At 50.7% G+C, this 14309-nt stretch overlaps 1 protein-coding gene and 2 non-coding genes across 3 annotated transcripts in view; 1 reads left to right on the forward strand and 2 right to left on the reverse strand.

The window, feature by feature from the left end:
* The first annotated feature begins 1031 nt into the window (after positions 1–1031).
* On the forward strand, positions 1032–1103 carry TRNAP-AGG. The gene has a single exon. It is a non-coding gene; the product is annotated as a tRNA-Pro (tRNA).
* Positions 1104–1505: 402 nt separating this feature from the next.
* TRNAP-CGG lies at positions 1506–1577 on the reverse strand. The gene has a single exon. It is a non-coding gene; the product is annotated as a tRNA-Pro (tRNA).
* A 1540-nt stretch (positions 1578–3117) lies between these two features.
* RCSD1 (RCSD domain containing 1) overlaps positions 3118–14309 on the reverse strand; it is a 32785-nt gene continuing 21593 nt past the window's right edge. Inside the window, exons 2-7 of the mRNA XM_032679232.1 lie at positions 12449–12556; positions 9833–9922; positions 8549–8620; positions 7065–7268; positions 5978–6701; positions 3118–5148 (exon numbers count right to left, since the gene is read on the reverse strand). Coding sequence (XP_032535123.1) covers positions 5991–6701; positions 7065–7268; positions 8549–8620; positions 9833–9922; positions 12449–12556 — 1185 coding nt within the window. The 3' untranslated portion in view covers positions 3118–5148; positions 5978–5990. The remainder of the gene's footprint in view (positions 5149–5977; positions 6702–7064; positions 7269–8548; positions 8621–9832; positions 9923–12448; positions 12557–14309) is intronic.

Consider the following 14309-nt stretch of genomic DNA (forward strand, 5'->3'; position numbering starts at 1 on the left):
TTGGTAATTGTTTTTCACAGAGTCACAGAATTCTTAGCGTTGGAAGGGACCTGTGGAGATCATCCAGTTCAACCCCCCTGCCAAGGCAGGGGCACCCGGAGCGGGTTACACAGAAACGTATCCAGGTGGGTTTGGAATGTCTCCACAGAGGGAGGCTCCATGACCTCCCTGGGCAACCTGTTCCAGCATTCTGCCACCCTCCATGGAAAGAAGTTCTTCCTCATGTTGGGGTTGAACTTTTTGTGGTTTAGTTTATGGTCATTACTCCTTGTCCTGTTGGCATCACCGAAATCGGTCTGGCACCACCCTCTTCACACTCACCTTTGAGAAATTTTCATTCGTTGATGAGATCCACTCTTAGTCTTCTCTTCCATAATTTGATTTTTCCGTAATTTGATTAGGAAAAACGTCTTGGATCACCCACTATGCAAGGATAAGTGTTCTGAGGAAAACTTACGATGGTAAGGGATGCGAATGATGAGCCACTCCAGTGCTGAACTGAAGCTAAGGAACAATTTGAGCCATGAGTATTCTTGATAACCTTGATGTATAAAAAAGCTCATGAAATGAAAGCAATTCTTTTCCCCATCTCTGCCGCCTACCTTCCCCTCAGTTTCTTGGAATATAAGCAAAATTAGTCACCGCAGGGAGATGAGCCAGGGTAGCACCGACCAGCACCAGCGCTGTAAGAAGACTCTGTTTAAACAGGTCTGCGTATAAAATCTTCACCTGTAAGGTCGGGAAGTACCGTCGCCACTGCCTGGCCGTCGCACAGTTCGGAATTACGGAAAAGAACAACGAATTCCCCCCTTGTTTCACCCGGGGTTTGTGGTCCGGCTGCCGCGGTCCAGCGCTCGCCATGTACGGGCAGCTCTCGCACCCACGGGCGAAGGGGCTGCCGCAGTGCCCGGCAGGAACCCGGAGCGCCGGGAAAAGCGGGACGGGCGGCGCGCCCGGGATCTGTCGCGCTGAGGGGCGGGCGGCAGCACCGGAGCGTTCCTGTAAAACGGAGAGGAGGGTGCAACCATGGCGGCTCGTTGGTCTAGGGGTATGATTCTCGCTTAGGGTGCGAGAGGTCCCGGGTTCAAATCCCGGACGAGCCCGCTTTTTTTTTTTTTTTTTTTCCCCTCCCTTTCTTCTTTTAGCTCCTTTCTCCGCTCAGCGATGCGACCCCGCGTGCTCTCCTGCGCTCCTCGGGCAGCGGCGGCGGTGGCAGCAGCGAAGGGACAACGAGACCCACCCGCTCCTTTTCAGCGCAAAGAAAAGCGTTAACAACTCACCGGGGAGAGGCCGCTACCTCGCTTCGCCTCGCACCGGGCGCCGCTACCCCGAATTTTCCCGGCTTTCCCCGCCTCGCACGTCCCGGAGGTCGCTCCTCGCCGTTCCGCCACCCCCGGCCCCGCTCCCGCGCCTTCCCCGCGCTGCGGGCGGGCCCGAGGCGCAAAAGCGCTCCAGGAGGGAACAGCGGCGGCAAAACAGGAAGCGCCGAGCGCCACCTTCGCCGCGGGCTCGTCCGGGATTTGAACCCGGGACCTCTCGCACCCGAAGCGAGAATCATACCCCTAGACCAACGAGCCGCTCTGACGGAGCTTTCCCGCCTCAGCAGTTCACTGCCTTCCCGCCTCCTTCCCGCCCCAGCCACCCTCGTCAGCGCCTTTGTGGGTCTGCCCTTCCCCGCCACCACCGCACCCGCGGTGGCTTTGCCCGCCGCTCCGGAGCACATCGCTCCTCTCCATAACTGATCCCATTTCCCCCTTCCCTCCCTCTCCAGGGTAACCCGGGGCATCGCCCTTCCCTCGACCCTTCGGCTCCGCTTGGCAGCGGTGACTCCGAGTCCCGCGGGGGGTGCGGCGGCCCCCGCGCCGCCCCGCTCTCTTCCCTTGCGCAGACCCCGCTCCCGCGCTCGTCCCAGGCGCGCAGGAGCGACACCCCCCCGTCCCCGGCTTCCCATTCCCATTCCTACTCCACGGCCGGTGGCGCTCGAAGCCGGGCGAGCTCATTCCCAGGGGATGGGAAAGGAGGGGGAATAGGACACACACCCTCAGCGGCCTTGGTTTCTCCCGGCCCGCGCTGTGCGCGGCGCCCCCTGGCGGGGCGGGGCGGGCGGTCCCACAGGGACACGCAGGGACACGCAGGGATCCCCGGGGAACACCGGAGACCCCCGGGGTGACCCGTGGGCGGGAGAGGGGCCCACGGGAGCCACAAGCATTGCCTTTGGTCTCTGAGCCCTCGCCACGCTGCTCGTTTGGATCCCGCGTTGCCTCCGATGTGCTCTATCCTGCCAATGCTTCCCCCTCATATTTCCGTGCCTCTGCACCCCAGATCTTTCAAGAAACCCCGTTCCTCCCCTCAGTAATTGCTCTCAGGCTCGGCCTTTCCAATACTTTCCCGCGGTTCACGCTAGTTTGAATCCAGCCCTACCAGAAACAACCACAGAACCGAGATCACACACGAACACTGTCTCCTTGCCCTTGTGCTGCATTCCCCTCTCCGCTTCTTCCTTGCTCAGTCTTCCGTCCTCACCCCCACAATATAAAGGTCTTCTGGCCCACAACGTTTATGCTTTAACTTTTTTTTTTAATCTTTCAGGCACCATCCATACCAGAGGGATTGCATAAATTAAATCTTGCTGAGGGCATTTTCCCATCTGACCAGGTGTGTTTACAGCCATCCGGGACAAAGGTGGTGATGCAACTTCTGGCCCAGAAAGTCTCTAAACTGTTGACTGCCAAAAGCTGGGAAATCTGAATGGAAAAATCACTGTGTGTTGCCTTGTTTATTTATGCTTCTCAAGGATGCTGGTGGAGAAATGGCAGCAGGATAGATGGCTTTGCTTTCTCCTGTTCCCAGGTGCCAGATACCTGCAGGGTTAGGGCAGGAAGAGTGGCAGTCTCCAGTGTCACTGCTTGCCCCAAGGAACACATTCCTTTGTGATTGAGCACGTTGGTTATTGCTGTCTCCCAAACATAAAAACCACAACATATTAAAACGTTAAACTGTTCTAATGGCAGTGGAAATCCCACCCCTATTTTGCCTGCTGCTACCAGCTCTCTCCATCCTTCCTCAGACTTCTTCATCTTTCTGTGAGGAAACAAAACACACAGGTTTTTTGCTTTGCTTTTATTCCACCATTTATTCTTCTGTTTCTCCCTCGGATTTCCATTCCCGTGCTGGGGAGACACACACACACATTCTTTAAACAGACACACATATGTCTGTATACACAGTAAGGCACAGTCGCTCACATACAGATGGGACACTCTGCTGGGAGAAGAAACGGAGTACAGTGAATGATTGCAGCCTGCCCTGGAATACAAGCTATAACAAACAGATTACAATGGATTCAAAGGCAACAATGCTCCACGGCATGGCTCAAAAGGATGTGGAGGTTGTGTTTGCCAACAAGCCCACGTCACACAGGAGGGTCAGAGCCGCTGGCTCTCAGCAAATGTCACCTCAGAGCTCTTACCTGGGAAAAAGAAAGGCAGGGCACAGAGCCTCTCCTTTTCTCACGATTTTAGAGCTGGTGAACACAAAGGGAGTATCCCACAGACCCCCCCGGTTTGTAACTCTGCTGTGTCGCAGAGCCCGCCTGAGGGCAGAAGGGAGCTGTGCTGTGTGAAACACTTGTGCGTGTCCAGAGAGACGGGGACAACCCAAACCTCTGACCCTGCTCAGCTTAACGTTTGCTAGGAGGAGCTTTGGGATGGCTGGTTCTTCCCTCGGTCTCTGCAGCTGTTTCTGTGTTGCTGAGTACTCAGGTGGGGTTCAAGCACTGGCCCCTGACCGTTCACACCACCCAACAGCTGGCTGACACCTCGGCTCAGCTTTTGGCAAGTCTGGCTCTCTGTCTCCAGTGAGCCCAGAGTTGTCCACAGCTCCACAATGTGCTGTGGACATGACCCCCGTGGTCTTGAGCCAAGGCAGCTTTTTATTCAGCTTCAAGCACTGCTGTCAGGAAACTGGTCAAGTGAGGGTCTGTTATCTATCTTTCCCCAAATAACTTATTTCTTACAGGCAACCAGTAGTCTCCAGATGTAAGTCTTTTCTCTTTGGCAACTGCTCGCCCATGACTTTAACTAGTACCCCAGGGGTGAATGCAAATCCAGTACAGTGCCTAAGTATTGAGGAGGGACTGGCTGTCTGACCTTCAGCAATTCAGTCAGTCAGGCCATACAACTGGAAACTCAGCCAGCTAAGACTTCTTTGACCTGCCCAAAATTAATAGGCTGTTTCCTGTAAGCCAGGATGGTTTCTATCCTGAGTGGCTCTCGGTGGCCATACTCTAAAAGTTTCAAAAAAAGACTGGATAGGGTCTGGAAGTGGGAAAGACTGATGGACAGGCAGGCCTTCTAAATCTGGACTGGAGCCCAGAGCCAGATAAAAAACTTGCCCTGTTGACCTACTCAGCACATCTTTTCTTTGCATCCAATCTGCTCGTTGTCACTTTTCCACCAGCACTAAAAACACCCCAAATTTGAAGCACACAGAACCTACCAGCCTGCCCCTGCTGGCTGTTTCACAGACCAGCCAGTTCAAGACCCACTTCAGAGGGATTTTATGTTGTATAATCAATGTCTTAAGAGTTTTCCCTGTGTTCAGGGTTCACATTGTCTGCCACAGAGCACATATGGAGAAAACATACTGTTTCCTACTGTTAAAACCTTATTTACTGAAGTTTAAAAACCCAAAGTATTTCAAAAGAAGCTATGAGAAAGGCACCATTACATGTGTGTTTGTAGCTGATGAACTTCGTCTAAGACCAATGCAGGGGAGAAGAAAAAGACATTTTGGAGTAGGATGAAGGAGCAGAAGGACCAGGAGTGGTGATGGTTGTTGGTTCTGGGACAGCAAGTATCAGGTCTCTCAGTCCCCAAATGTCGCTGAGGAACATCAGCCAACACACCTGAGTTTCGAACTCTGAAGAGATTGCAAACCAGTCTCTTGTTCCAGCTGTCCCAAAATATGATGGTGCAGAGCAGAGAGACAGCAAGGAGCCGCTCAGCTCTGTGAGGAGTCTGGACCTCAGGGGATATCTGTGCTCTGCTCCTCTCCTGCCACTGAAGGTTTTCCAGTAGCTTCCACCTTGATTGGGTTAGATGGCTCCTATTCACTTGTTATGTCTCCTCTACCCTGATTGGGTATGTCCTTTTGAGAGGGAGAAAGTAAGGAAATCATGAAAAATAATCATGGTCTAAGTAAACACAGTGCTGGGAAGTCCTGGGGGTACTTTGGTAGTTTCTGTGCTAGGAGGCAAAGGCAGCCTGAGCACCAGCCTCCTTCCTTCAGTTGCTCCTTGCCAAACCAAGGAAACATTTGAAGAGGAGGCAGGTGGTGAGGTGGAATGAGATGTTTCCTCAGGCATCTGTGGCTACGTTATCAGTGGTTACAGAATACATAAGAAGGTACATGGAATTAAGCCCTGCTTCAGCCAGTGGAAATCCTCTTTTATTTCAAGTGGCAAAGGGCCATGTTTCCATGCTCCTAGGGCTGATCATGCACTGGTGTGTGTGTGCAAACACACTTTTTGCTGGCAAAGCTAACAAGCCTAACACACAGAGGGAGAGAATATATGTATGTATTCATGTATATATACAACATGTGCTCACATATAAATATGTGTATGTAAGGAGGCATAATTGATATAGTATATACAAGGTTACTGCTGGGGAAATGTGCTTTTTACTGTAAGTACTTTCAAATTGCATTCAAAACAGCAATGGAGCAGAGCCTCTCCATTATGCTGAATGCAGAGTCAGCTTTGCTTCTTTTCCATCCTTTCTCCCTGTAACACCACCCAGAAAGGCTGGTTGTTTGGGATGCCCTGCCTTGCAGCATCTGCAGGCTTGACATTTGAGACTTTTGACATGTGGGGAGCAGCAAAATTGTTGTTGTGTTCCGTCACATTTGCCATTTTCCTGAATAGCAAAACCTTCTGGTGTCTTAGGAGGCATCACACCACGCTGACCCGCCTTACCTGTGTGTCAGGGTTACGCTGTGCCCTGCTCCTGCGTGGCTGATGGTGAAGCCTCACTGCCAGTCTCTAATCCCACTGCATCCTGCAGTGATTCAGGTGCCAGTGGTGTTTCTTCAGTGTCTGATGTTCTCTGTGTGTCTGTGCTCTCACTGCTTTCCTTTGCTTCAGCTTCAGCTTCTCCCTTCTCCTTGTCCCCCTTTTCCTGTTCACTGGCAGTGCCTTGCTGCTCTTCTCCCTTGGGACCCTCACACACATCCTTGTTTCCAGAGGTAGGCTGGGCAGAGCTCTCCTTCCCTGGGGCATCATGACACACTTCCTCCTCCTTTGTATTCCCTTTGTTACTCTTGCAAGGATTCATTTCCTCTGCCTGTTTATCCCCTTTTTCTTCATCTTCTGACCTGCTGGATCCTCTCCTTAATGGAGGTTTCTCATCAGACCCTGACTCTTCCTTTTGCTCTTTGCTCCCTTTAAATTCATCCTCTGACCTGCTGGATCCTCTCCTTGATGGGGGCTTCTCATCAGACCCTGCCTGTTTCTTTTGCTCTTTGCTCCCTGTTTCTGCCTCCTCTGTCTTGTCATTGGGCCTAAAGACCTCATCTTCCCTGGCACCATTTTCTGGAGAGGAGATGTTGAGCCCTAAATCTTCCCTGTCTCCGTACTCGGACAGAGATCTTCGGAACCTCCTGGAGGGTGGCCTGCGCTTGATCGATCCTCGCGTCCGCACCTGGGGGGCAGGAAAAGCAGACATTGGAGCAGGAAAGCACAACAGAGGAAAACGTGGGAAATTTAATTGATACCCTGGCGGCTTCACTTTTCCTGCTCTGCTAATGAGAGCTAGGGAGAAGAGGGTTCCCTGCTGCTGAAGGACTCTTCTAAAGGACAAGCAGCACCCTAATATAAGCCTCCCTTCTGCAAAGATGGTGCCAGAGACCATCCAATTGGAACTGTGACTCCTCGCCCAAGTTAGAATCCCAAAACCAAGGACACTGCATTCATTACAGATACTGCTGACTTTGGGTGTCTCAGCCTGCTCTTCCTCTTCATCCCCAGGGGATAAGCAAGCAAGAAATCCCAGCACATATCCTACCTTGTTGTAGAACTGCAGCTGGGTGCCTTCCGGGGGCTGATCAAAGCTGACTGGCGTCTCACTCGCCTCGCTGGGCTGGGTCTGAGTCCCTGGGCTGGTGGGTGTCGAGGGAGGTGTGCTGAATGGAGAAACCAGGGCTTTCAGACCAGGGCTTTTGGGAGACACTCCCGGCAGCAGAGCAGCTGGAGAAAAAGCCAGATTGGCCTGCAAAGAAAAGTCGCCGTCATGCGCGTGAATGACAGCGGCGTGCGCTACACGCGACAGCCACGCAGGGGAACCCTCGCTCTGCCACAGCTCTCGGCTGTCACAGCCCACAGACCTTCTGGTCCTGGGTCTCTCCTGGTGACACTGTCAACAAACAAGTCTGGGCAGAGAAGTCATGACTGGACATTTGTCCTTCCCCGGCAGCTGGAACTCGGGACGTGTTCTTTTGTCATCCTTGGGCCTTTCGGGATTTTCCAGTGACCCAGCCAAGCCAGCACAGTCTACAGTGGCTGAGCTGGGAGCAAATCTGAACAAGCAGCCAGCAACCACTTTTAAACCAAAAGATTTAAACCATCCCTGTGTGTGCCCAATTTTCCAGCCCGATCTTCTGAATGAGCTGCACAGTTGTGAGAAGACCATGGAAAGAGGCGAGCTTGCAATTCACTGTGGCAAAACATTTCCTGCTGGGCTCTCACTCAGCAGCTCTCAAAGGCAAATGTCCTTGGGTGCCTCAGGAGGGACAGTGATATGAATAGGGGTACGTTGTGTCAGCGTGGCCAGGAGCTCTGGAGTTGCACATGCTGCCAGGAAGGACAGCTGGCAGGGCCAGGGCACCCTGCCTTCAGGCCATCGGGTGCTGAGCTGCCCTCAGCAGCATGGATCGGGCACCACAGAGACATACAGAAAGGGCTGGAAGCACTGGGTGTGTTTTTGAGTAACTGGGGGAATCCAGATGAGGGAAGTGCAGAGCTTCCAGGCACGTGCAGGGGAGAGCCAGAGCCCGGAGTGCACTCCCCACTGCCAGGGTTGTAACTGCCTGTGCTGAAGGCCAGCTCCCTGACAGGGTGCAGGTGACTCAGTCTGAGTTAGACTGCTGCAAAGAAAGAGCTGGAAGAAGTCTCAGTCAGGGTTTCCCTCACTTTCTCTGGAGAGCTGCATTTAAATTGAGGCTCCAGCCCTGGCTCCCTACTTGAGCAGGGTTGCTGCCATGCCCATGCCCAGCCATGGGCTCCACAGATCCAAATGATCCTGACCCATGCACTGACGTGTTTATGGACACACCTGGGGATCACTGGACTGCTTCTGATGCTTGTTACCCTTACCAGACCTGCTCTGCCTTCCTTTTTTATGTATGGTGGGTCCTGCTCTGTTCACCCAGATGTCACTCTTGGCTCCTGGATCCCCTTCCCCTGTGGCTGCTCTGCAAGGGAAGTAGCTGTGACAAATGCCTGTCAGATTTAATTTGCTGAGGAAGCCATGTGGGTTATTCTAGGACCTACCTGCAGCTTTTCAATCATGGGAGAGCTTTTCACCTTGACCTTGGGAAGGGGGCAAGCATTTGGAGACCGCTTCTGCAAAACAAAATGAAACACGAACACTTCACAGTAAAATAGGTGGGAAAGAGGAAATCTAATAAAGACAGAAAACTTGGAAGAGGTAAGCAGAAAGTGCTAGCCATCCTAGGACTAGATACATGTACCCTTTCCCTGGGAAAAAAGGAGATTGTCTGCTGTTTGAAGCATCTGAGCTAGGTGATGTGTAATGGCTTTGCTTCTACACTGCCTTCACTAAGGTATGTAGCCTATGGCATAGTTTCCCCTGGTATTATTTCAGAACCAGACAGGTTAAAATTCTACCTCTTAAAGCCTTAATGTTGGCAAACATTGTGAACTTTCTGTGAGGGGAAAGACTTTCTGCCGCCACTTGACTAAGAGAGTTAAAGGATATCCAATTAGTATAGGCAGGAAAGGCCTATGTGGCAGGAAAGGCAGAGCTCTGAAAGGCTGAAAACAGTTTGAGAAAGGGAAAGCATTGCTTTGAGAAGGGGAACATTGCTTTTTTCAGATCCAAAGGAAAAGGAAGGAGTCTAAGATTTTAAAGCTTGCTGCTCCTTTGGCATGTGGCTGACATATAAGGACAAAGAGGTACTCCCTTGCTAAGGGCAGGTGACAATGTGAAATTTGGTGGGTAGACCTCATACCTTAAAGTACAAAGGACAGAAGTGACCAGAAAGGGCCTGAGCACAAAATTTAGGGAGGAGCAGCCAGCTTAGTGGGACCTGCTCATTCCAAGGTGCTGTATGGAGGACGCCTAAAGAAAATATTCTGTGGGTATTGCTGACAAACCCCCTCTTCACTCTGGATTATTTATTCCCTTTTTCCGAAGATGGAAAAATCTCACAAGCAGAACTATTGCACCATTATACTCAAACCTCTAAAGTTCACCTGAAGGCAACACACACCACGGATGCTCCCTGTGCTAAGAACTGTTCAAATCTCACAAATTCCAGTGGTTCCTGAACAGTGGGAACTGGATGGATCCATCAGAGTGCTAAGGGTAAAAATGAAAGCAGTGGAAATGGGATGTGCATCCATGCTACAGAAAACAGCATGGAGCTGACTCTGAGTCAGTACACGTGTGTGTGAGCAGGGGGAGGTTTGATTCTGCATGACTGATGTCTTTTGCTGCACAGCCTGACCTCTCTGCTACCTCCAAACCCATGTCTCAGGAGAGAGCAGGTTGCAGAGAGGAAAGGTCTTGCCCCCTATTAAATTGATACTCACTTGCTCATCATTGTCACTTGTCTCAGTTTTGTGGGAATACAATGGAAGGGAGCATGGTGGTTTCCTCCGAGTTGGCTTATGTGGTGGCACCTAAGAGAAGAAAACAACCAACTCAGCAGCAGGGAAATCAGGTTTCTTAAAAAGGGAGTGAAACTCAAGCACCAAAGGGCATGCTGTGTCAGTGACCTGCTTGGGTGGCAGGGCTCAGCTTGCTTAAAGGAGTCATCCAAAGGCAGGACCAGGCACTGGCACATGGGCATGTGGCCAGCATGCCAGCTGTGTTTGTAGCACCTAGAGCCCAATCCTGCAGCATCTTGAGCCCAATACTAGTGTTGGAAAAGTAGTCTGTATCTTTTTGCACAGTATGAGCCACAACACTTCAGGCTTTGTGCAAAGGACACTCTTCCAAGCTCTGGAGGGTGGAGAAACCTTCCCAGAAACTTTGTCTTCAAAGCATCCTGCTGGAGACCCCCTCGCACTGGAACAGGTTGTAACTGTTCTCTTTCCTGTCATTACCAGGATTTCCTTCTAGTTCTCAGCTGCCTACCTGGTTCATGATTTCCTGTTTTGCATCTGATAGGTTTTAAGGACAAAAAGGGGAATTCTGACTTTCTTGGAATTTCAATTCCACTTGTTTCTCTTGAATGAAAAAAAAGCCGTTCACAGGGATAAGTCCTCAGGTGTAACCTTTAATTTGACTAAGAAACAGATTCTCCAGGGGAGAAAGAACAAGACAACTTGGTGGCAGAGACACTGGTTCCTTCTGAATGTCTTCAGGCTCTCAGAAGTACAAGAGAGCTCCCTAGGAAGGAAGAGATGCATAGCACATCACTATTGCTCTGGTCTTGAAGCCAAGCTGTCTCTATTTGTATGCCAGGTTTGTAGTCTCCTGCCAAGCTGTTAACACACTTTTTTATGTGTTAACAGGCAAAATAATTGGATAATATTGTGGATCTTGGATAGTATCCACAATAAAATATTTGGATAATTTTGTTGTCTTCTCACAGGCTGGCAATGTGAAAAATTGGATCAGGGTGTCTTTGCCCTCTGTAGAGCTGGTCGTCATAGAGGACCTGTAGACTTGATGTCACTTAACTTCTGGTTGGTGCTGCATCCTGCCATGGCAATGCTGCATCTCTAAACAGCCAAGGGCAGCCCTGCCCTTATATCCTTATAGGAAGGAAGCTTTATGCTAGGAAGCAATAATATGTCTCACTGAAACCCCATCATTCTGCAAGCATGAAATGCTGCACTGTGCCACAGTGGATGTGTCAGAGGTTCCCTGGTTGAGGGGATCCTCTCTGCTGGCATGGGGCAGGTAAGAGTTAAAGACCATCCACTGAGCCATTAATCTGAATCCAGCTTGAGAGAGCCAGTGGGGAAGTGACAGATGGCTTGGAGAGAAAAGACAGGAAACTTTGTCCTCCTCTGTCCCTGGAGAAAATGAGTTTCCCCCCATAGTGAGGCCCCTCCACGCTGCCTTGGCTTGGGAGCAGCAGAGGTCTGCAGATAACACAAGAGAGGTCTGGGAACTTTCTGCCTTCTCTAGGGTGAGGGACTTATTGCAATTTAATCCCATACCTTAAAAAAAAAAGGAAGTCACTGTAATGGGATGGATGCAGTGGTGCACTGGTGACTAGAGGGGAAAAAAATAGTGCTTGGGAAGAGATTGGCTACTCCCGTCCTGGGGCCTGGCTGTGGGAGTGCTGACCTCTGATGTATGATGGTGTGCCAGCCCTGCAGGGCACAGGTCACCACTGCATCCAGCCAAAGGCAGGAGGGGTGACAGGGAGGGTCCCCTTAGGCCCAGCCTGGGACATGCTGAAATCAGCTGAGCAGCAGAAGGGAGCAGTTCAGTTTTAAGAGAGAAGAGAGCCACCAGTAAAAAGGAGTAAAAAAGAGTCATAATGATACAGGGGGCTCTCCTAAAGTGTCAATCTCCTTTCATAAACACCATGTCTCTCCCTTCTTCCTAAGAGAGGTATTCTAGTGCTTTGCTTAGCTGGTGAAAGACAGCTTGTGAGGTAATGTTTGGCATAGTGGGCTTTCAGCAAATCAGAGTTTCAGCATGATAGAGACAGGCACAGAGTCTGAAATGTCATTGGGAAGAGGCAACGAAGGTGAGTAAAGGCAGCTTTCTCTCAGACCAGTAAAGAAGGAATAACTGGAGGAAACCTTCTCCTTTTGCAAATGAGGTGCTGATGACCTGCCACTGGCTTCCTACACTGCATAATCTCTTGTTTGCTTTCTTTTCCTGTGGCTCAGTAATAGCTGATTCGTTATTCACTGCTGCTGTCTGCCCACAAAAGCAAGCCCAAATAGTGCATGCACTGCTGTCTGCTCTTGTTGGCTAAATATGTGCACCCTACCAAGCTTTACAGCATCTCAGTTACAGTGCCTGGGGTGTCCTGAGGTGCAGCTCTACCAAAACACTCATCCACAAATCAGCAAAGCATGGAAGATACTGCCACAGCCTGCATTGCATGAGGAGAGGAATCCTTTGCGAAGATCCAAAGTCAAGGTGGCTTCATGCTCAGGTCACTGATCCTCCAACAGGCAGAGGTGAGGGCCTGATTTCCCATGTGATTTCTTACCAGTGGCTGCAGAGTTCCTTACCTCTTTTCCAGTGATATTGGCTGCTTGCTCCTTGAATTTCCCTGCTAGCTGAGCCACTGAGGGTGATGCCGACTTGTCCACCTCTGAGTTGGTCTCTGCTGGCCTGTTCTGACAAACCAGGAACAACACGTTATGAGCAAAGTCTGGGAAAGGCAAGCCTGTGTATGTGTTCTAAAGTTCAAGAGTAAGCACAGACTTGAAGCAGAGTTCCTCACATCTGGCATCAATCATCTAGCCCGTGAGCAAGAGGTTTGGGATGACAGGATCTAGCAGCATTGTCAAATACTCCAGAAAATCAGATATTCATGCAGAGCCTTTCAGCTCTTGCTGAAGAGCCTACACTCAGTACTTTTCAATGGAAGAAAACTGGGCATTTCAAACCAAGTGTCTGTTCCCCATCTTATCCTTGCAGTGAGCAGATGGAGCAGGGCAATAAAGTACATTCCCATGCACCTCTTCAGCTCTCCCATACCTTTTTCACTGCCTTGGTCACCATCCTTCCTTTTCCAGCACTTCTGCTATGAGAAGCCATTCCCAGTCCTTGCAGCAACATCCGCTTGGGGATGTGTCCCTGTGCTGTTCTGCTTTTTTGGCAATGAAATACTCAGGCGGGTGGGGGGGGAGGGAGGAAATACCACGGCTGAGAGAAGCTTCCCCTCCCCTGGGTCGACAACAGGCTGAGAAGCAGGAGGCTCGTGTTGGAGTGTGGATGATGCAGCTCTTCCCACACCACACTGCCCCGGTGTCATCCCACATTTACCTTGTTTTCTTTGCTATGTGTGTATTGAGCAATGTGAGTAGAAAGCCTTGAAATCGAAGTTGATGAAAGGAAACCTTTGTTCTTCATCTCTGGTATCTGATGCCAGGGAAAACCAAGCCAGAGGAACTGAGAATAAGTAACCAACAATCCTTGTTTTGTTAGAGGCGGAGACCTCAGAAGAAGAAACCAGGCTTGTGAACCGTCTGTAAGAAACCTCATACCTTCGCTCCCTGTACCGCCACCATCAGCGTGGTGCGTGACCAGCACCACACCTCTCACCCCACTGCCTCAGTACTCAGCCAGAAAGTTTCCCCAAAGGCCATTGCTAGAGGAATATATTTCTGTTTCTCCAAAGACTCCAGCAGAGCTCTCCCCTCTCCCTTCACGCTGCTCTGCCTGGGAGGGACCAGCTGCTTTATGAACACGACCGCTCCTTCAGCGCCGCTGGAGGTGAAAGGCCCTTGAAGCACCAACCTGGCCCATGTGTGGACCATTCCCTCTGGGTAACTGTGCCACAGGGACTGAAGAAATGGCTGTGGGAACTCGATAGCATGTTAAGGAAGGGATTCCTTTAGACTCCTAGTTTCTAGACTAAAAGCAAATCGAGGTGCTTACGTTAAGGATCATCTCATAATCCGCAGCTTGGAGGAGTCTCTAGTCTGAAATGCCTGGTACAGACCAGTGTGGCTGAGGCCTGTTTGCATCTTTGAAAAGGGCCTTTCCCTTTCTCAGAGAGCTGTAAATAAACGCTCCCAATAAATGCTATCTTCTTTTCCCCAGGCCCACAAGCTCCTGTAGATGTCTGCCATTCCCTGCTTCCAGGATCCTGACTATATCTTCACTTTTAAGCTTCTCCTGCACTTTGGACTAGCTTTCCTGCATTTAGGAAAGCCATACCAAGCTGCTTCCTCTCAAGTGACCTTCATGCACCTTCCCCTCATCTTTTCACCTTCCATAAGAGTAACTACAAGCAGGGAAAGTGGCAGATAAGGGGAATGGAAAAAACAGTGAGGGAGGCAGATCAGCAACCTGCTGCACATGAAAAATGATGGCTGGGCTAAGTGGGGAGGAAGAGCAGTTCCCAGCTGCAGACTTCTTCCC

The sequence above is a fragment of the Chiroxiphia lanceolata genome, chromosome 2 (assembly GCF_009829145.1).
Source record: "Chiroxiphia lanceolata isolate bChiLan1 chromosome 2, bChiLan1.pri, whole genome shotgun sequence".
Taxonomy (NCBI): domain Eukaryota; kingdom Metazoa; phylum Chordata; class Aves; order Passeriformes; family Pipridae; genus Chiroxiphia; species Chiroxiphia lanceolata.